The 22,601-nt window shown below is 39.5% G+C and overlaps 2 protein-coding genes across 7 annotated transcripts in view; both read right to left on the bottom strand.

Annotated features, from left to right (window-relative positions):
• The window catches only part of LOC124039065 (AT-rich interactive domain-containing protein 4B-like), a 908,546-nt gene that overhangs the window by 554,449 nt on the left and 331,496 nt on the right, over positions 1-22,601 (bottom strand). The window lies entirely within an intron of this gene.
• The window catches only part of disc1 (DISC1 scaffold protein), a 149,845-nt gene that overhangs the window by 72,489 nt on the left and 54,755 nt on the right, over positions 1-22,601 (bottom strand). For all 6 annotated transcript variants that reach the window (XR_006839722.1, XR_006839723.1, XR_006839724.1 and 3 more), the window contains exons 5-8: positions 21,346-21,442; positions 20,472-20,704; positions 18,307-18,361; positions 11,809-11,911 (exon numbers count right to left, since the gene is read on the bottom strand). Coding sequence is in view for 3 of the 6 variants with exons in the window: in XM_046357664.1 (XP_046213620.1) it covers positions 11,809-11,911; positions 18,307-18,361; positions 20,472-20,704; positions 21,346-21,442 (488 nt within the window). In the remaining 3 variants the exon portion in view is untranslated. The remainder of the gene's footprint in view (positions 1-11,808; positions 11,912-18,306; positions 18,362-20,471; positions 20,705-21,345; positions 21,443-22,601) is intronic.

Genomic DNA, 22,601 nt, shown 5'->3' with positions numbered 1-22,601 from the left:
TATGTAGAGGTGCATGATATATGTAGAGGTGTATGATAAATGTAGAGGTGAATGATATATGTAGAGGTGCATGATATATGTAGAGGTGTATGATAAATGTAGAGGTGAATGATATATGTAGAGGTGAATGATATATGTAGAGGTGAATGATATATGTAGAGGTGAATGATATATGTAGAGGTGAATGATATATGTAGAGGTGAATGATATATGTAGAGGTGAATGATATATGTAGAGGTGTATGATATATGTAGAGGTGAATGATATATGTAGAGGTGAATGATATATGTAGAGGTGAATGATATATGTAGAGGTGAATGATATATGTAGAGGTGAATGATATATGTAGAGGTGCATGATATATGTAGAGGTGGAGGTGAATGATATATGTAGAGGTGTATGATATATGTAGAGGTGAATGGTGCATGATTATGTAGAGGTGAATGATATATGTAGAGGTGAATGATATATGTAGAGGTGAATGATATATGTAGAGGTGAATGATATATGTAGAGGTGAATGATATATGTAGAGGTGAATGATATATGTAGAGGTGAATGATATATGTAGAGGTGAATGATATATGTAGAGGTGAATGATATATGTAGAGGTGAATGATATATGTAGAGGTGAATGATATATGTAGAGGTGAATGATATATGTAGAGGTGAATGATATATGTAGAGGTGAATGATATATGTAGAGGTGAATGATATATGTAGAGGTGAATGATATATGTAGAGGTGAATGATATATGTAGAGGTGTATGATATATGTAGAGGTGAATGATATATGTAGAGGTGAATGATATATGTAGAGGTGAATGATATATGTAGAGGTGAATGATATATGTAGAGGTGAATGATATATGTAGAGGTGAATGATATATGTAGAGGTGAATAAATGATGATATGTAGAGGTGTATGATATATGTAGAGGTGAATGATATATGTAGAGGTGAATGATATATGTAGAGGTGTATGATATATGTAGAGGTGAATGATATATGTAGAGGTGCATGATATATGTAGAGGTGTATGATAAATGTAGAGGTGAATGATATATGTAGAGGTGAATGATATATGTAGAGGTGAATGATATATGTAGAGGTGAATGATATATGTAGAGGTGAATGATATATGTAGAGGTGAATGATATATGTAGAGGTGCATGATATATGTAGAGGTGGAGGTGAATGATATATGTAGAGGTGTATGATATATGTAGAGGTGAATGATATATGTAGAGGTGAATGATATATGTAGAGGTGAATGATATATGTAGAGGTGAATGATATATGTAGAGGTGAATGATATATGTAGAGGTGAATGATATATGTAGAGGTGTATGATATATGTAGAGGTGAATGATATATGTAGAGGTGAATGATATATGTAGAGGTGTATGATATATGTAGAGGTGAATGATATATGTAGAGGTGAATGATATATGTAGAGGTGAATGATATATGTAGAGGTGCATGATATATGTAGAGGTGTATGATAAATGTAGAGGTGAATGATATATGTAGAGGTGTATGATAAATGTAGAGGTGAATGATATATGTAGAGGTGCATGATATATGTAGAGGTGTATGATAAATGTAGAGGTGAATGATATATGTAGAGGTGCATGATATATGTAGAGGTGTATGATATATGTAGAGGTGAATGATATATGTAGAGGTGAATGATATATGTAGAGGTGAATGATATATGTAGAGGTGAATGATATATGTAGAGGTGAATGATATATGTAGAGGTGCATGATATATGTAGAGGTGGAGGTGAATGATATATGTAGAGGTGTATGATATATGTAGAGGTGAATGATATATGTAGAGGTGAATGATATATGTAGAGGTGAATGATATATGTAGAGGTGAATGATATATGTAGAGGTGAATGATATATGTAGAGGTGCATGATATATGTAGAGGTGGAGGTGTATGATATATGTAGAGGTGTATGATATATGTAGAGGTGAATGATATATGTGCATGATTATGTAGAGGTGAATGATATATGTAGAGGTGAATGATATATGTAGAGGTGAATGATATATGTAGAGGTGAATGATATATGTAGAGGTGAATGATATATGTAGAGGTGAATGATATATGTAGAGGTGAATGATATATGTAGAGGTGAATGATATATGTAGAGGTGAATGATAAATGTAGAGGTGAATGATATATGTAGAGGTGTATGATATATGTAGAGGTGAATGATATATGTAGAGGTGAATGATATATGTAGAGGTGAATGATATATGTAGAGGTGAATGATATATGTAGAGGTGAATGATATATGTAGAGGTGAATGATATATGTAGAGGTGAATGATATATGTAGAGGTGAATGATATATGTAGAGGTGAATGATATATGTAGAGGTGAATGATATATGTAGAGGTGTAGGATATATGTAGAGGTGAATGGTGCATGATATATGTAGAGGTGAATGATATATGTAGAGGTGAATGATATATGTAGAGGTGTACGATATATGTAGAGGTGAATGGTGCATGATATATGTAGAGGTGAATGATATATGTAGAGGTGAATGATATATGTAGAGGTGAATGATATATGTAGAGGTGAATGATATATGTAGAGGTGCATGATATATGTAGAGGTGCATGGTGCATGATATATGTAGAGGTGAATGATATATGTAGAGGTGTATGATATATGTAGAGGTGAATGATATATGTAGAGGTGTATGATATATGTAGAGGTAGAGGTGTATGATATATGTAGAGGTGTATGATATATGTAGAGGTGAATGATATATGTAGAGGTGAATGATATATGTAGAGGTGAATGATATATGTAGAGGTGAATGATATATGTAGAGGTGAATGATATATGTAGAGGTGAATGATATATGTAGAGGTGAATGATATATGTAGAGGTGTATGATATATGTAGAGGTGTATGATATATGTAGAGGTGAATGATATATGTAGAGGTGAATGATATATGTAGAGGTGAATGATATATGTAGAGGTGAATGATATATGTAGAGGTGAATGATATATGTAGAGGTGTATGATATATGTAGAGGTGAATGGTGTATGATATATAAGGAGGTGAATGATATATGTAGAGGTGAATGATATATGTAGAGGTGAATGATATATGTAGAGGTGAATGATATATGTAGAGGTGCATGATATATGTAGAGGTGGAGGTGAATGATATATGTAGAGGTGAATGATATATGTAGAGGTGAATGATATATGTAGAGGTGAATGATATATGTAGAGGTGAATGATATATGTAGAGGTGAATGATATATGTAGAGGTGGAGGTGAATGATATATGTAGAGGTGAATGATATATGTAGAGGTGAATGATATATGTAGAGGTGAATGATATATGTAGAGGTGAGGTGCATGATATATGTAGAGGTGAATGATATATGTAGAGGTGAATGATATATGTAGAGGTGAATGATATATGTAGAGGTGAATGATATATGTAGAGGTGAATGATATATGTAGAGGTGAATGATATATGTAGAGGTGAATGATATATGTAGAGGTGCATGATATATGTAGAGGTGGAGGTGAATGATATATGTAGAGGTGTATGATATATGTAGAGGTGAATGGTGCATGATTATGTAGAGGTGAATGATATATGTAGAGGTGAATGATATATGTAGAGGTGAATGATATATGTAGAGGTGAATGATATAGAGGTGTGATATATGTAGAGGTGAATGATATATGTAGAGGTGAATGATATATGTAGAGGTGAATGATATATGTAGAGGTGAATGATATATGTAGAGGTGAATGATATATGTAGAGGTGAATGATAAATGTAGAGGTGAATGATATATGTAGAGGTGTATGATATATGTAGAGGTGCATGATATATGTAGAGGTGTATGATATATGTAGAGGTGTATGATATATGTAGAGGTGAATGATAAATGTAGAGGTGTATGATATATGTAGAGGTGAATGATATATGTAGAGGTGAATGGTATATGTAGAGGTGAATGATATATGTAGAGGTGAATGATATATGTAGAGGTGTATGATATATGTAGAGGTGTATGATATATGTAGAGGTAGAGGTGTATGATAAATGTAGAGGTGAATGATATATGTAGAGGTGAATGGTATATGTAGAGGTGAATGATATATGTAGAGGTGAATGGTATATGATATATGTAGAGGTGTATGATATATGTAGAGGTGAATGATATATGTAGAGGTGAATGATATATGTAGAGGTGTATGATATATGTAGAGGTGAATGATATATGTAGAGATGAATGATATATGTAGAGGTGAATGATATATGTAGAGGTGAATGATATATGTAGAGGTGAATGGTGCATGATATATGTAGAGGTGTATGATATATGTAGAGGTGAATGATATATGTAGAGGTGAATGATATATGTAGAGGTGAATGATATATGTAGAGGTGAATGATATATGTAGAGGTGAATGGTATATGTAGAGGTGAATGATATATGTAGAGGTGTATGATATATGTAGAGGTGAATGATATATGTAGAGGTGAATGATATATGTAGAGGTGAATGATATATGTAGAGGTGTATGATATATGTAGAGGTAGAGGTGTATGATATATGTAGAGGTGAATGATATATGTAGAGGTGTATGATATATGTAGAGGTGAATGATATATGTAGAGGTGAATGATATATGTAGAGGTGAATGATATATGTAGAGGTGTACGATATATGTAGAGGTGAATGATATATGTAGAGGTGTATGATATATGTAGAGGTGAATGATATATGTAGAGGTGAATGATATATGTAGAGGTGAATGATATATGTAGAGGTGTATGATATATGTAGAGGTGTATGATATATGTAGAGGTGTATGATATATGTAGAGGTGAATGATATATGTAGAGGTGCATGATATATGTAGAGGTGAATGATATATGTAGAGGTGAATGATATATGTAGAGGTGCATGGTGCATGATATATGTAGAGGTGTATGATATATGTAGAGGTGTATGATATATGTAGAGGTGTATGATATATGTAGAGGTGAATGATATATGTAGAGGTGAATGATATATGTAGAGGTGAATGATAAATGTAGAGGTGAATGATATATGTAGAGGTGAATGATATATGTAGAGGTGAATGATATATGATGAATGATATATGTAGAGGTGAATGATATATGTAGAGGTGAATGATATATGTAGAGGTGAGGTGTTTGATATATTTAGAGGTGAATGATACATGTAGAGGTAGAAGTGTATATATCTGTAGAGGTGAATGATATATGTAGAGGTGAATGATATATGTAGAGGTGAATGATATATGTAGAGGTGTAGGATATATGTAGAGGTGTACGATATATGTAGAGGTGAATGGTGCATGATATATGTAGAGGTGAATGATATATGTAGAGGTGAATGATATATGTAGAGGTGTACGATATATGTAGAGGTGAATGATATATGTAGAGGTGTACGATATATGTAGAGGTGAATGGTGCATGATTTATGTAGAGGTGTATGATATATGTAGAGGTAGAGGTGTATGATATATGTAGAGGTGTATGATATATGTAGAGGTGAATGATATATGTAGAGGTAGATATATGTGTATGATATATGTAGAGGTAGAGGTGTATGATATATGTAGAGGTGAATGATATATGTAGAGGTAGAGGTGAATGATATATGTAGAGGTAGAGGTGTATGATATATGTAGAGGTGTATGATATATGTAGAGGTAGAGGTGTATGATATATGTAGAGGTAGAGGTGTATGATATATGTAGAGGTGAATGATGATATTTGAGAGGATAGAGGTGTATGATATATGTAGAGGTAGAGGTGTATGATATATGTAGAGGTAGAGGTAAGGTGTATGATATATGTAGAGGTGAATGATATATGTAGAGGTGAATGATATATGTAGAGGTGAATGATATATGTAGAGGTGAATGATATATGTAGAGGTGAATGGTGCATGATATATGTAGAGGTGTATGATATATGTAGAGGTGAATGATATATGTAGAGGTGAATGATATATGTAGAGGTGAATGATATATGTAGAGGTGAATGATATATGTAGAGGTGAATGATATATGTAGAGGTGAATGATATATGTAGAGGTAGAGGTGTATGATATATGTAGAGGTGAATGATATATGTAGAGGTGAATGATATATGTAGAGGTAGAGGTGTATGATATATGTAGAGGTGAATGATATATGTAGAGGTGAATGATATATGTAGAGGTGAATGATATATGTAGAGGTAAAGGTGAATGATATATGTAGAGGTGAATGATATATGTAGAGGTGAATGATATATGTAGAGGTAGAGGTGAATGATATATGTAGAGGTAGAGGTGAATGATATATGTAGAGGTGAATGGTATATGTAGAGGTGAATGATATATGTAGAGGTGAATGATATATGTAGAGGTAGAGGTGTATGATATATGTAGAGGTGAATGATATATGTAGAGCTGAATGATATATGTAGAGGTAGAGGTGTATGATATATGTAGAGGTGAATGATATATGTAGAGGTGAATGATATATGTAGAGGTGAATGATATATGTAGAGGTGTATGATATATGTAGAGGTGTATGATATATGTAGAGGTGCATGATATATGTAGAGGTGAATGATATATGTAGAGGTGAATGATATATGTAGAGGTGAATGATATATGTAGAGGTGAATGATATATGTAGAGGTGAATGATATATGTAGAGGTGCATGATATATGTAGAGGTGAATGATATATGTAGAGGTGAATGATATATGTAGAGGTGAATGATATATGTAGAGGTGAATGATATATGTAGAGGTGAATGATATATGTAGAGGTGAATGGTATATGTAGAGGTGAATGATATATGTAGAGGTGAATGATATATGTAGAGGTGAATGATATATGTAGAGGTGAATGATATATGTAGAGGTGAATGATATATGTAGAGGTGAATGATATATGTAGAGGTGAATGGTGCATGATATATGTAGAGGTGAATGATATATGTAGAGGTGAATGATATATGTAGAGGTGTATGATATATATAGAGGTGAATGATATATGTAGAGGTGAATGATATATGTAGAGGTGAATGATATATGTAGAGGTGTATGATATATGTAGAGGTAGAGGTGTATGATATATGTAGAGGTGAATGATATATGTAGAGGTGTATGATATATGTAGAGGTGTATGATATATGTAGAGGTGTACGATATATGTAGAGGTGTACGATATATGTAGAGGTGTATGATATATGTAGAGGTGTATGATATATGTAGAGGTGTATGATATATATAGAGGTGTACGATATATGTAGAGGTGAATGATATATGTAGAGATGAATGATATATGTAGAGGTGAATGGTATATGTAGAGGTGAATGATATATGTAGAGGTGTATGATATATATAGAGGTGAATGATATATGTAGAGGTGAATGATATATGTAGAGGTGAATGATATATGTAGAGGTGTATGATATATGTAGAGGTAGAGGTGTATGATATATGTAGAGGTGAATGATATATGTAGAGGTGTATGATATATGTAGAGGTGTATGATATATGTAGAGGTGTATGATATATGTAGAGGTGTACGATATATGTAGAGGTGTACGATATATGTAGAGGTGTACGATATATGTAGAGGTGTATGATATATATAGAGGTGTACGATATATGTAGAGGTGAATGATATATGTAGAGGTGTACGATATATGTAGAGGTGTATGATCTATGTAGAGGTGTATGATATATGTAGAGGTGTATGATATATGTAGAGGCGTATGATGCATGATATATGTAGAGGTGCATGATATATGTAGAGGTGCATGGTGCATGATATATGTAGAGGTGCATGGTGCATGATATATGTAGAGGTGCATGGTGCATGATATATGTAGAGGTGTATGATATATGTAGAGGTGTATGATATATGTAGAGGTGTATGATATATGTAGAGGTGAATGATATATGTAGAGGTGAATGATATATGTAGAGGTGTATGATATATGTAGAGGTGCATGATAAATGTAGAGGTGAATGATATATGTAGAGGTGAATGATATATGTAGAGGTGTATGATGCATGATATATGTAGAGGTGAATGATATATGTAGAGGTGTATGATATATGTAGAGGTAGAGGTGTTTGATATATTTAGAGGTGTATGACACATGTAGAGGTAGAAGTGTATGATATCTGTAGAGGTGTGTGATATCTGTAGAGGTGTACGATATATGTAGAGGTGTACGATATATGTAGAGGTGTACGATATATGTAGAGGTGTACGATATATGTAGAGGTGTACGATATATGTAGAGGTGTACGATATATGTAGAGGTGTATGATATATGTAGAGGTGTACGATATATGTAGAGGTGTACGATATATGTAGAGGTGTACGATATATGTAGAGGTAGAGGTGTATGATATATGTAGAGGTAGAGGTGTATGATATATGTAGAGGTGTATGATATATGTAGAGGTAGAGGTGTATGATATATGTAGAGGTAGAGGTGTATGATATATGTAGAGGTAGAGGTGTATGATATATGTAGAGGTAGAGGTGTATGATATATGTAGAGGTAGAGGTGTATGATATATGTAGAGGTAGAGGTGTATGATATATGTAGAGGTGTATGATATATGTAGAGGTAGAGGTGTATGATATATGTAGAGGTAGAGGTGTATGATATATGTAGAGGTAGAGGTGTATGATATTTGTAGAGGTAGAGGTGTATGATATATGTAGAGGTAGAGGTGTATGATATATGTAGAGGTAGAGGTGTATGATATATGTAGAGGGAGAGGTGTATGATATATGTAGAGGTGAATGATATATGTAGAGGTGAATGGTATATGTAGAGGTGAATGATATATGTAGAGGTGAATGATATATGTAGAGGTGAATGGTGCATGATATATGTAGAGGTGTATGATATATGTAGAGGTGAATGATATATGTAGAGGTGAATGATATATGTAGAGATGAATGATATATGTAGAGGTGAATGGTATATGTAGAGGTGAATGATATATGTAGAGGTGTATGATATATGTAGAGGTGAATGATATATGTAGAGGTGAATGATATATGTAGAGGTGAATGATATATGTAGAGGTGTATGATATATGTAGAGGTAGAGGTGTATGATATATGTAGAGGTGAATGATATATGTAGAGGTGTATGATATATGTAGAGGTGTATGATATATGTAGAGGTGTACGATATATGTAGAGGTGTACGATATATGTAGAGCTGTACGATATATGTAGAGGTGTACGATATATGTAGAGGTGTATGATATATATAGAGGTGTACGATATATGTAGAGGTGTACGATATATGTAGAGGTGTACGATATATGTAGAGGTGTATGATATATGTAGAGGTGTACGATATATGTAGAGGTGTACGATATATGTAGAGGTGTACGATATATGTAGAGGTAGAGGTGTATGATATATGTAGAGGTAGAGGTGTATGATATATGTAGAGGTGAATGATATATGTAGAGGTGAATGATATATGTAGAGGTGTATGATATATGTAGAGGTGCATGATAAATGTAGAGGTGAATGATATATGTAGAGGTGAATGATATATGTAGAGGTGTATGATGCATGATATATGTAGAGGTGAATGATATATGTAGAGGTGTATGATATATGTAGAGGTAGAGGTGTTTGATATATTTAGAGGTGTATGACACATGTAGAGGTAGAAGTGTATGATATCTGTAGAGGTGTGTGATATCTGTAGAGGTGTACGATATATGTAGAGGTGTACGATATATGTAGAGGTGTACGATATATGTAGAGGTCAGTGGATATATGTAGAGGTGTACGATATATGTAGAGGTGTACGATATATGTAGAGGTGTATGATATATGTAGAGGTGTACATATATGTAGATGTACCCTGATATATGTAGAGGTGTACGATATATGTAGAGGTAGAGGTGTATGATATATGTAGAGGTGTATGATATATGTAGAGGTAGAGGTGTATGATATATGTAGAGGTGTATGATATATGTAGAGGTAGAGGTGTATGATATATGTAGAGGTAGAGGTGTATGATATATGTAGAGGTAGAGGTGTATGATATATGTAGAGGTAGAGGTGTATGATATATGTAGAGGTAGAGGTGTATGATATATGTAGAGGTAGAGGTGTATGATATATGTAGAGGTGTATGATATATGTAGAGGTAGAGGTGTATGATATATGTAGAGGTAGAGGTGTATGATATATGTAGAGGTAGAGGTGTATGATATATGTAGAGGTAGAGGTGTATGATATTTGTAGAGGTGTATGATATATGTAGAGGTAGAGGTGTATGATATATGTAGAGGTAGAGGTGTATGATATATGTAGAGGTGTATGATATATGTAGAGGTAGAGGTGTATGATATATGTAGAGGTAGAGGTGTATGATATATGTAGAGGTAGAGGTGTATGATATATGTAGAGGTGTATGATATATGTAGAGGTAGAGGTGTATGATATTTGTAGAGGTAGAGGTGTATGATATATGTAGAGGTAGAGGTGTATGATATATGTAGAGGTAGAGGTGTATGATATATGTAGAGGTAGAGGTGTATGATATATGTAGAGGTAGATGTGTATGATATATGTAGAGGTAGAGGTGTATGATATTTGTAGAGGTGTATGATATATGTAGAGGTGTATGATATATGTAGAGGTAGAGGTGTACGATATATGTAGAGGTGTACGATATATGTAGAGGGGTACGATATATGTAGAGGTGTACGATATATGTAGAGGTGTACGATATATGTAGAGGTGTATGATATATGTAGAGGTGTACGATATATGTAGAGGTGTACGATATATGTAGAGGTGTACGATATATGTAGAGGTAGAGGTGTATGATATATGTAGAGGTGTATGATATATGTAGAGGTAGAGGTGTATGATATATGTAGAGGTGTATGATATATGTAGAGGTAGAGGTGTATGATATATGTAGAGGTAGAGGTGTATGATATATGTAGAGGTAGAGGTGTATGATATATGTAGAGGTAGAGGTGTATGATATATGTAGAGGTAGAGGTGTATGATATATGTAGAGGTAGAGGTGTATGATATATGTAGAGGTGTATGATATATGTAGAGGTGTATGATATATGTAGAGGTAGAGGTGTATGATATATGTAGAGGTAGAGGTGTATGATATATGTAGAGGTAGAGGTGTATGATATATGTAGAGGTAGAGGTGTATGATATTTGTAGAGGTGTATGATATATGTAGAGGTAGAGGTGTATGATATATGTAGAGGTAGAGGTGTATGATATATGTAGAGGTGTATGATATATGTAGAGGTAGAGGTGTATGATATATGTAGAGGTAGAGGTGTATGATATATGTAGAGGTAGAGGTGTATGATATATGTAGAGGTAGAGGTGTATGATATATGTAGAGGTGTATGATATATGTAGAGGTAGAGGTGTATGATATTTGTAGAGGTAGAGGTGTATGATATATGTAGAGGTAGAGGTGTATGATATATGTAGAGGTAGAGGTGTATGATATATGTAGAGGTAGAGGTGTATGATATATGTAGAGGTAGAGGTGTATGATATATGTAGAGGTAGAGGTGTATGATATTTGTAGAGGTGTATGATATATGTAGAGGTGTATGATATATGTAGAGGTAGAGGTGTATGATATATGTAGAGGTAGAGGTGTATGATATTTGTAGAGGTGTATGATATATGTAGAGGTGCATGATATCTGTATAGCCAGGTACCTGAGATGGCGGCTAGCTTGGCTTCGTGGAGAGCCAGGAGTTGAGTCTCTGTCTCACTGACTTTCCTTCTCAGACTTCCTCCCAACCTCTGACTCATAACTACCTAGAGAAGGATGAAGGAAAGAAGAGAGGGAGGGTTAGATGACACACTTATCATTATAGTACAGTAAATAACACCTTCCTAATATTGAGTTGCACCTCTATTTAACCTCAGAACAGCCTCAATTTGCCAGGTCATAGGCTCTACAAGGTGTTCAAAAGCATTCTACAGGAATGCTGTTCCATGTTGACTCCAATGCTTCCCACAAAGGTGACTCGTTTCAGGAATTTAGGAGCATTTCACACGTCACTACTTCACAGGAGAGCTGTTTGCATGTAAACTTTATTTTTTATCAAAAGTCATTTTTTGGCAGAAATGCCTACTGGAACATGTGAGCTTTCATGTGCCTTAATTACAAACTTATATGCCATCTGTAAATACGAATACAATTGTTATATTACAAGCTACAAAAAAAAAGTCAGCAACCTTCTCGCTAGCCATGATTGGCTGAGATAATGAGTGGGCTGGACATGCCGAGAGTTGGGATTGGTCTGCCATATAACATGCTTCTGTCTATTTGATCTGGTCAGTATGTGTAGGTAAACCTGTCTAACGCGGCTTTAAAATAAATATCACTTAGTAGAACTGCATAAGTGTTGCTCTCCACTTTCTGGAGGACCGAGTTTTGAAATCAGTGGAATTAGAGTCTGATAGAGATGGAGGAAACACCCGTCTCCGGATTACATCTTCAACTAAGGCCAACCATGGCATCCAACCATGAATAATGTATACGGGTAAGATAATCTAGCGAGCTACATTTTCAGACATTATCTGTTTCTAATTTTGACAAAGTCGTTTTTAAGTCAAGTCAAAGTGTACTGTTAGCTAGCTAGGTAACGTTAGCTGGCTGGCTTGCTAGCTAACGTTACGTGGTTGATCTTATCTGAGTGTGCCAGAGTGCAGAATAACTCACACATTTACTAACGCTCAACATGGCGGATGTCAGTAAACATAAATTGTTGCCAGCAGCACAGTTTCAGTCACCAACTCTCTGGATAACATGAAAACAGCCTAACCAGCTCTGCCAGGTAAAAAGGTCAGTGAGCTGTTCTCTCATTTGTGTCTGGAATTAGCTAGCAAGCTAGCCAAAGTTAGCCAGGTAGTTTGGGTGCTTGACTGTTGTTAGTACAGAAGTCTCAGATCAACCCTGAATGAGATGGATGGGGCTAAAGCTTTAGATGAAAGGTGCTGAACAAAGAAGAGCTCTCCAGTAGATGTACCAAAACATACAATGCCATTTTCTCAAATTTTCTCAAGTTTATCAACTTTCAAAGCAGAATGACTTTCCCATTGTTCCTTAAATACAGTGTATGATATACCATTTGAAGCTCTGTGTCTCTGCTTTTAACCAATGTAAAAAACACAAGTTGGCTAGATGTCTTTTGGGTAGTGGACCATTCTTGATAAACACGGGAAACTGTTGTGTGGAAAATCCAGCAGCTTTGTAGTTCTTGACACAAACCGGTGAGCCTGGCACCTACTTCAATACCCCATTCAAAGGCATGTAAATATTTTGTCTTGACCTCTGAACATACACAATCCATGTCTCAATTGTTTGTAATAGGCTTAAAAATGATTCTTTAACCCGTCTCCTCCCCTTCATTCTGACTGAAGTGGATATAACAGGTGACATCAATAAGGGATCATAGCTTTCACCTGGATTCACCTGGTCAGTCTGTCCTGGAAATAACAGGTTCTTTCTTTTTTATTTATCCATTATTTTACCAGGTAAGTTGACTGAGAACATGTTCTCATTTGCAGCAATGACCTGGGGAATAGTTACAGGGGAGAGGAAGGGGATGAATGAGCCAATTGTAAACTGGTGATTATTAGGTGACCGTGATGGTTTGAGGGATTGGGAATTTAGCCAGGACACCGGGGTTGTCACCCCTACTCTTATGATATGTGCCATGGGATCTTTAATGACCTCAGAGGGTCAGGTCACTGGGGTTAACACCCCTACTCTTACGATAAGTGCCATGGGATCTTTAATGACTTCAGAGAGTCAGGTCACCGGGGTTAACACCCCTACTCTTACGATAAGAGCCATGGGATTGATCCCTGCCTACAGACAGAAACTAAAACAAGAGGCTCCCACTCTGAGGTCTGTCCAACGCTGGTCCGACCAAGCTGACTCCACACTCCAAGACTGCTTCCATCATGTGGACTGGGATATGTTTCGTATTGCGTCAGATAACAATATTGATGAATACGCTGATTCGGTGTGCGAGTTCATTAGAACGTGCGTTGAAGATGTCGTCCCCATAGCAACGATTAAAACATTCCCTAACCAGAAACCGTGGATTGATGGCAGCATTCGCGTGAAACTGAAAGCGCGAACCACTGCTTTTAATCAGGGCAAGGTGTCTGGTAACATGACCGAATACAAACAGTGCAGCTATTCCCTCCGCAAGGCTATCAAACAAGCTAAGCATCAGTATAGAGACAAAGTAGAATCTCAATTCAACGGCACAGACACAAGAGGTATGTGGCAGGGTCTACAGTCAATCACGGACTACAAGAAGAAAACCAGCCCAGTCACGGACCAGGATGTCTTGCTCCCAGGCAGAGTAAATAACTTTTTTGCCCGCTTTGAGGACAATACAGTGCCACTGACACGGCCTGCAACGAAAACATGCGGTCTCTCCTTCACTGCAGCCGAGTTGAGTAAGACATTTAAACGTCTTAACCCTCGCAAGGCTGCAGGCCCAGACACCATCCCCAGCCGCGCCCTCAGAGCATGCGCAGACCAGCTGGCCGGTGTGTTTACGGACATATTCAATCAATCCCTATACCAGTCTGCTGTTTCCACATGCTTCAAGAGGGCCACCATTGTTCCGGTTCCCAAGAAAGCTAAGGTAACTGAGCTAAACGACTACCGCCCCCGTAGCACTCACTTCCGTCATCATGAAGTGCTTTGAGAGACTAGTCAAGGACCATATCACCTCCACCATACCTGACACCCTAGACCCACTCCAACTTGCTTACCGCCCAAATAGGTCCACAGACGATGCAATCTCAACCACACTGCACACTGCCCTAACCCATCTGGACAAGAGGAATACCTATGTGAGAATGCTGTTCATCGACTACAGCTCGGCATTCAACACCATAGTACCCTCCAAGCTCGTCATCAAGCTCGAGACCCTGGGTCTCGACCCCACCCTGTGCAACTGGGTACTGGACTTCCTGACGGGCCGCCCCCAGGTGGTGAGGGTAGGCAACAACATCTCCACCCCGCTGATCCTCAACACTGGGGCCCCACAAGGGTGCGTTCTGAGCCCTCTCCTATACTTCCTGTTCACCCACGACTGCGTGGCCACACACACCTCCAACTCAATCATCAAGTTTGCGGACGACACAACAGTGGTAGGCTTGATTACCAACAACGACGAGACGGCCTACAGGGAGGAGGTGAGGGTCCTCGGAGTGTGGTGTCAGGAAAATAACCTCACACTCAACGTCAACAAAACTAAGGAGATGATTGTGGACTTCTGGAAACAGCAGAGGGAACACCCCCCTATCCACATCGATGGAACAGTAGTGGAGAGGGTAGTAAGTTTTAAGTTCCTCGGCATACACATCACAGACAAACTGAATGGGTCCACTCACACAGACAGCATCGTGAAGAAGGCGCAGCAGCGCCTCTTCAACCTCAGGAGGCTGAAGAAATTTGGCTTGTCACCAAAACCACTCACCAACTTCTACAGATGCACAATCGAGAGCATCCTGGTGGGCTGTATCACCGCCTGGTACATCAACTGCTCCGCCCACATCCGTAAGGCTCTCCAGAGGGTAGTGAGGTCTGCACAACGCATCACCGGGGGCAAACTACCTGCCCTCCAGGACACCTACACCACCCAATGTCACAGGAAGGCCAAAAAGATCATCAAGGACAACAACCACCCGAGCCACTGCCTGTTCACCCCGCTATCATCCAGAAGGCGAGGTCAGTACAGGTGCATCAAAGCTGGGACCGAGAGACTGAAAAACAGCTTCTATCTCAAGGCCATCAGACTGTTAAACAGCCACCACTAACATTGAGTGGCTGCTGCCAACACACTGACTCAACTCCAACCACTTTAATAATGGGAATTTATGGGAAATGATGTAAAATATATCACTAGCCACTTTAAACAATGCTCCCTAATATAATGTTTACATACCCTACATTATTTATCTCATATGTATACGTATATACTGTATTCTATATCATCTACTGCATCTTTATGTAATACATGTATCACTAGCCACTTTAAACTATGCCACTTTGTTTACATACTCATCTCATATGTATATACTGCACTCAATACCATCTACTGTATCTTGCCTATGCCGCTCTGTACCATCACTCATTCATATATCTTTATGTACATATTCTTTATCCCTTTACACTTGTGTCTATAAGGTAGTAGTTTTGGAATTGTTAGGTTAGATTACTTGTTGGTTATTACTGCATTGTCGGAACTAGAAGCACAAGCATTTCGCTACACTCGCATTAACATCTGCTAACCATGTGTATGTGACAAATAAAATTTGATTTGATTTGATTTGACCTGTACATAGCCCACATATAATTTAGCCCAAACAACTACCTCTTTCCCTTCTGTATTTATTTTATTTATTTTGCTCCTTTGCACCCCATTATTTTTATTTCTACTTTGCACATTCTTCCATTGCAAATCTCCCATTCCAGTGTTTTACTTGCTATATTGTATTTACTTTGCCACCATGGCCTTTTTTTTGCCTCATTTGCTCACATCGTATATAGACTTGTTTCTACTGTATTATTGACTGTATGTTTGTTTTACTCCATGTGTAACTCTGTGTCGTTGTATGTGTCAAACTGCTTTGCCTACCTGGTTAAATAAAGGTGTTCTCAACTAGCCTACCTGGTTAAATAAAGGTGTTCTCAACTTGCCTACCTGGTTAAATAAAGGTGTTCTCAACTTGCCTACCTGGTTAAATAAAGGTCAAATAAATAAAATAAGTAAATAAACTCTGCTGTGCTCTGCTTTACTCTGCTGTGCTCTGCTTTACTCTGCTTTACTCTGTTGTGCTCTGCTCTGCTCTGCTGTGCTCTGCTCTACTCTGCTGTGCTCTGCTTTACTCTACTGTACTCTGCTGTGCTCTGCTGTGCTCTGCTCTGCTCTACTCTGCTGTGCTCTGCTCTACTCTGCTGTGCTCTGCTCTACTCTGCTGTGCTCTGCTCTACTCTGCTGTGCTCTGCTGTGCTCTGCTGTGCTCTGCTCTACTCTGCTGTGCTCTGCTCTACTCTGCTGTGCTCTGCTCCACTCTGCTGTGCTCTGCTTTACTCTGATTTACTCTGCTGTGCTCTGCTTTACTCTGCTGTGCTCTGCTTTACTCTGCTTTACTCTGCTGTGCTCTGCTCTACTCTGTTGTGCTCTGCTCTGCTGTGCTCTACTCTGCTGTGCTCTGCTGTGCTCTGCTTTACTCTGCTCTGCTCTACTCTGCTCTGCTGTGCTCTACTCTGCTGTGCTCTACTCTGCTGTGCTCTGCTTTACTCTGCTGTGCTCTGCTGTACTCTACTTTACTCTGCTGTGCTCTACTCTGCTCTGCTTTACTCTGCTCTGCTTTACTCTGCTCTGCTTTACTCTGCTTTACTCTGCTGTGCTCTGCTTTACTCTGCTTTACTCTGCTCTGCTTTACTCTGCTTTACTCTGCTTTACTCTGCTCTGCTTTACTCTGCTGTGCTCTGCTCTGCTGTGCTCTACTCTGCTCTGCTTTACTCTGCTCTGCTTTACTCTGCTGTGCTCTACTCAGCTCTGCTGTGCTCTACTCTGCTCTGCTGTGCTCTACTCTGCTCTGCTTTACTCTGCTCTGCTGTGCTTTACTCTGATCTGCTCTGCTCTGCTTTACTCTGCTGTGCTCTACTCTGCTCTGCTGTGCTCTACTCTGCTCTGCTTTACTCTGCTCTGCTGTGCTTTGCTCTGCTCTGCTCTGCTGTGCTGTGCTCTGCTGTGCTTTGCTCTGCTGTGCTTTGCTCTGCTGTGCTGTGCTCTGCTGTGCTTGCTGCTCTGCTCTGCTGTGCTTTGCTCTGCTCTGCTCTGCTCTGCTCTGCTGTGCTTTGCTCTGCTGTGCTCTGCTGTGCTGTGCTCTGCTCTGCTTTACTCTGCTCTGCTCTGCTTTGCTTTACTCTGCTGTGCTCTGCTTTACTCTGCTCTGCTTTACTCTGCTCTGCTTTACTCTGCTCTGCTTTACTCTGCTCTGCTTTACTCTGCTTTGCTCTGCTTTACTCTGCTTTACTCTGGGAGGAATGGTTGAGTTGCCTTGCCACCAAGTAGGGGTCGTGGTGACTGCAACTGAAACTGTGTCACTCTGTATAAGAGTGTTTATTGAATGTCTAATGTCAATATGTCAATATAAAATAACCTTACTTTAGCCGTAGCATCTTTAATGGACAGACTCAGTGATCGCTCCTTATCCTGGAGTCTGCAAGGGAAGGGGAAGACAGGAGGAATGTTATGGACAGACTCAGTGATCGCTCCTTATCCTGGAGTCTGCAAGGGAAGAGGAAGACGGGAGGAATGTTATGGACAGACTCAGTGATCGCTCCTTATCCTGGAGTCTGCAAGGGAAGAGGAAGACGGGAGGAATGTTATGGACAGACTCAGTGATTGCTCCTTATCCTGGAGTCTGCAAGGGAAGAGGAAGACGGGAGGAATGTTATGGACAGACTCAGTGATCGCTCCTTATCCTGGAGTCTGCAAGGGAAGAGGAAGACGGGAGGAATGTTATGGACAGACTCAGTGATCGCTCCTTATCCTGGAGTCTGCAAGGGAAGAGGAAGACGGGAGGAATGTTATGGACAGACTCAGTGTTCCCACAAGGGAAGATGAAGACAGGAGGAATGTTATGGACAGACTCAGTGTTCCCACAGTCTGCAAGGGAAGATGAAGACAGGAGGAATGTTATGGACAGACTCAGTGATCCCTCCTTATCCTGGAGTCTGCAAGGGAAGAGGAAGACGGGAGGAATGTTATGGACAGACTCAGTGTTCCCACAAGGGAAGATGAAGACAGGAGGAATGTTATGGACAGACTCAGTGTTCCCACAAGGGAAGATGAAGACAGGAGGAATGTTATGGACAGACTCAGTGTTCCTACAAGGGAAGAGGAAGACAGGAGGAATGTTATGGACAGACTCAGTGTTCCCACAAGGGAAGATGAAGACAGGAGGAATGTTATGGACAGACTCAGTGTTCCCACAAGGGAAGATGAAGACAGGAGGAATGTTATGGACAGACTCAGTGTTCCCACAAGGGAAGAGGAAGACAGGAGGAATGTTATGGACAGACTCAGTGATCGCTCCTTATCCTGGAGTCTGCAAGGGAAGAGGAAGACAGGAGGAATGTTATGGACAGACTCAGTGTTCTCCTATCCTGGAGGCAAGGGAAGAGGAAGACAGGAGGAATGTTATGGACAGACTCAGTGTTCCCCTGGAGTCTGCAAGGGAAGAGGAAGACAGGAGGAATGTTATGGACAGACTCAGTGTTCCTATCCTGGGAAGAGGAAGACGGGAGGAATGTTATGGACAGACTCAATGTTATGGACAGACTCAGTGATTGCCTATCCTGGAGTCAGGAAGAGGAAGACAGGAGGAATGTTATGGACAGACTCAGTGTTCCTACAAGGGAAGATGAAGAAGACAGGAGGAATGTTATGGACAGACTCAGTGATCCCTCCTTATCCTGGAGTCTGCAAGGGAAGAGGAAGACGGGAGGAATGTTATGGACAGACTCAGTGTTCCTACAAGGGAAGAGGAAGACAGGAAGAATGTTATGGACAGACTCAGTGTTCCTACAAGGGAAGATGGAAGACAGGAGGAATGTTATGGACAGACTCAGTGTTCCTACAAGGGAAGATGAAGACAGGAGGAATGTTATGGACAGACTCAGTGTTCCTACAAGGGAAGAGGAAGACAGGAAGAATGTTATGGACAGACTCAGTGTTCAGACTACAATCCTGGAGTCTGAGGGAAGACAGGAAGAATGTTATGGACAGACTCAGTGTTCCTATCCTGGAGGCAAGATGAAGACAGGAGGAATGTTATGGACAGACTCAGTGTTCCTACAAGGGAAGATGAAGACAGGAGGAATGTTATGGACAGACTCAGTGTTCCTACAAGGGAAGATGAAGACAGGAGGAATGTTATGGACAGACTCAGTGTTCCTACAAGGGAAGAGGAAGACAGGAAGAATGTTATGGACAGACTCAGTGTTCCTACAAGGGAAGAGGAAGACAGGAGGAATGTTATGGACAGACTCAGTGATTGCTCCTTATCCTGGAGTCTGCAAGGGAAGAGGAAGACGGGAGGAATGTTATGGACAGACTCAGTGATCGCTCCTTATCCTGGAGTCTGCAAGGGAAGAGGAAGACAGGAGGAATGTTATGGACAGATAGATCCTTTGAAGATGTTCATATTGAAACGTATATATTTTTTTCAATTCCTAACTTGGTTTGATAAGATTAGTACAGATTTTCTCAGGGGACCCCAGGTGTGGAGAGACAGTGATCCTGGAGAATTTGGGATTAGTACTGACCTGAGTATGGCTTCAGGGGGAGAGACACAAATCCTGGTCCTGCTCTGTGATGTTACCAGGTCATTGAGGGCATTGCCCATGTCTCTGAGCTGGATGTGGCTACAGCTGCGCAGGGCGGGTCCTTCAACCTCCTCAGTCTGTAGCTCCTCCTCTTCCTGCTGGATCTGCTGTTCCAGGCTGCAACTCCGAGACTGCAGCTCTCCGAGCCTCCACTGCAGCTCTGCCATCTCCGCCTGGGGGCAGGCCCGAGGGCAGAGAGCATTCATAAAGAGTAGTCTCAGAGTAGGAGTGCTGATCTAGGATCAGTTCTGACTTCTAGATAATAAGAAATAGGATTATACAGACAGGGGACCTGATCTTAAATCAGCACTTGGATTCACACTCAATTCAACATTTTACAGGGCATGGGACATTCTTCATTCAACCAGTGTATGACAGGATCCATTTACAGGGCATGGGACATTCTTCATTCAACCAGTGTATGACAGGATCCATTTACAGGGCATGGGACATTCTTCATTCAACCAGTGTATGACAGGATCCATTTACAGGGCATGGGACATTCTTCATTCAACCAGTGTATGACAGGATCCATTTTACAGGGCATGGGACATTCTTCATTCAACCAGTGTATGACAGGATCCATTTACAGGGCATGGGACATTTCTTAATGTACACAACTGGGTATTTCCTGTAGTATTTCTGCTGCAGGCATATCTAACTACTTCATTCTACAACGCTCTGAACTGTAGAACTGTTGAGTGTACACTTGGTGGACACTTGCACAAATCGATGTGATTTAATACAAACAGGCCAAAGGTGTCCAAAATGCCTTGTTATTTTCAGCAATCGCTATCTAACGAAATCTACTCACCTCCACCATGCGTTTCTCCTGCAGCAAACACTCTCTCCTTTGCAGTGGACCCTGGACGGCTTCAGCCACTTCCCCTCCATCCCTCTCCACCTCTTCCCTTTAACAGGTCAAAAGCAGAAAGAATAACAGACAATAACAGTTAAACTAGCATCCTGTGGGTCTGTTCTGTTACCCAGTTAAACTAGCATCCTGTGGGTCTGTTCTGTTACCCAGTTAAACTAGCATCCTGTGGGTCTGTTCTGTTACCCAGTTAAACTAGCATCCTGTGGGTCTGTTCTGTTACCCAGTTAAACTAGCATCCTGTGGGTCTGTTCTGTTACCCAATTAAACTAGCATCCTGTGGGTCTGTTCTGTTACCCAGCATCCTGTTAAACTAGCATCCTGTGGGTCTGTTCTGTTACCCAATTAAACTAGCATCCTGTGGGTCTGTTCTGTTACCCAGTTAAACTAGCATCCTGTGGGTCTGTTCTGTTACCCAGTTAAACTAAACTTAGCATCCTGTGGGTCTGTTCTGTTACCCAATTAAACTAGCATCCTGTGGGTCTGTTCTGTTACCCAATTAAACTAGCATCCTGTGGGTCTGTTCTGTTACCCAATTAAACTAGCATCCTGTGGGTCTGTTCTGTTACCCAATTAAACTAGCATCCTGTGGGTCTGTTCTGTTACCCAATTAAACTAGCATCCTGTGGGTCTGTTCTGTTACCCAATTAAACTAGCATCCTGTGGGTCTGTTCTGTTACCCAATTAAACTAGCATCCTGTGGGTCTGTTCTGTTACCCTAGCATCCTGTTCTGTTCTGTTACCCAGTTAAACTAGCATCCTGTGGGCCTGTTCTGTTACCCAGTTAAACTAGCATCCTGTGGGTCTGTTCTGTTACCCAGTTAAACTAGCATCCTGTGGGTTCTGTTACCCAGTTAAACTGTTCTGTTCTGTTACCCAGTTAAACTAGCATCCTGTGGGTCTGTTCTGTTACCCAGTTAAACTAGCATCCTGTGGGTCTGTTCTGTTACCCAGTTAAACTAGCATCCTGTGGGTCTGTTCTGTTACCCAGTTAAACTAGCATCCTGTGGGTCTGTTCTGTTACCCAGTTAAACTAGCATCCTGTGGGTCTGTTCTGTTACCCAATTAAACTAGCATCCTGTGGGTCTGTTCTGTTACCCAGTTAAACTAGCATCCTGTGGGTCTGTTCTGTTACCCAATTAAACTAGCATCCTGTGGGTCTGTTCTGTTACCCAATTAAACTAGCATCCTGTGGG

This window comes from Oncorhynchus gorbuscha, linkage group LG07, assembly GCF_021184085.1.
Source record: "Oncorhynchus gorbuscha isolate QuinsamMale2020 ecotype Even-year linkage group LG07, OgorEven_v1.0, whole genome shotgun sequence".
NCBI classification, from domain to species: domain Eukaryota; kingdom Metazoa; phylum Chordata; class Actinopteri; order Salmoniformes; family Salmonidae; genus Oncorhynchus; species Oncorhynchus gorbuscha.
The sequence above is the reverse complement of the archived record's forward strand: the minus strand, read 5'-3'. Positions and strand labels throughout refer to the sequence as shown.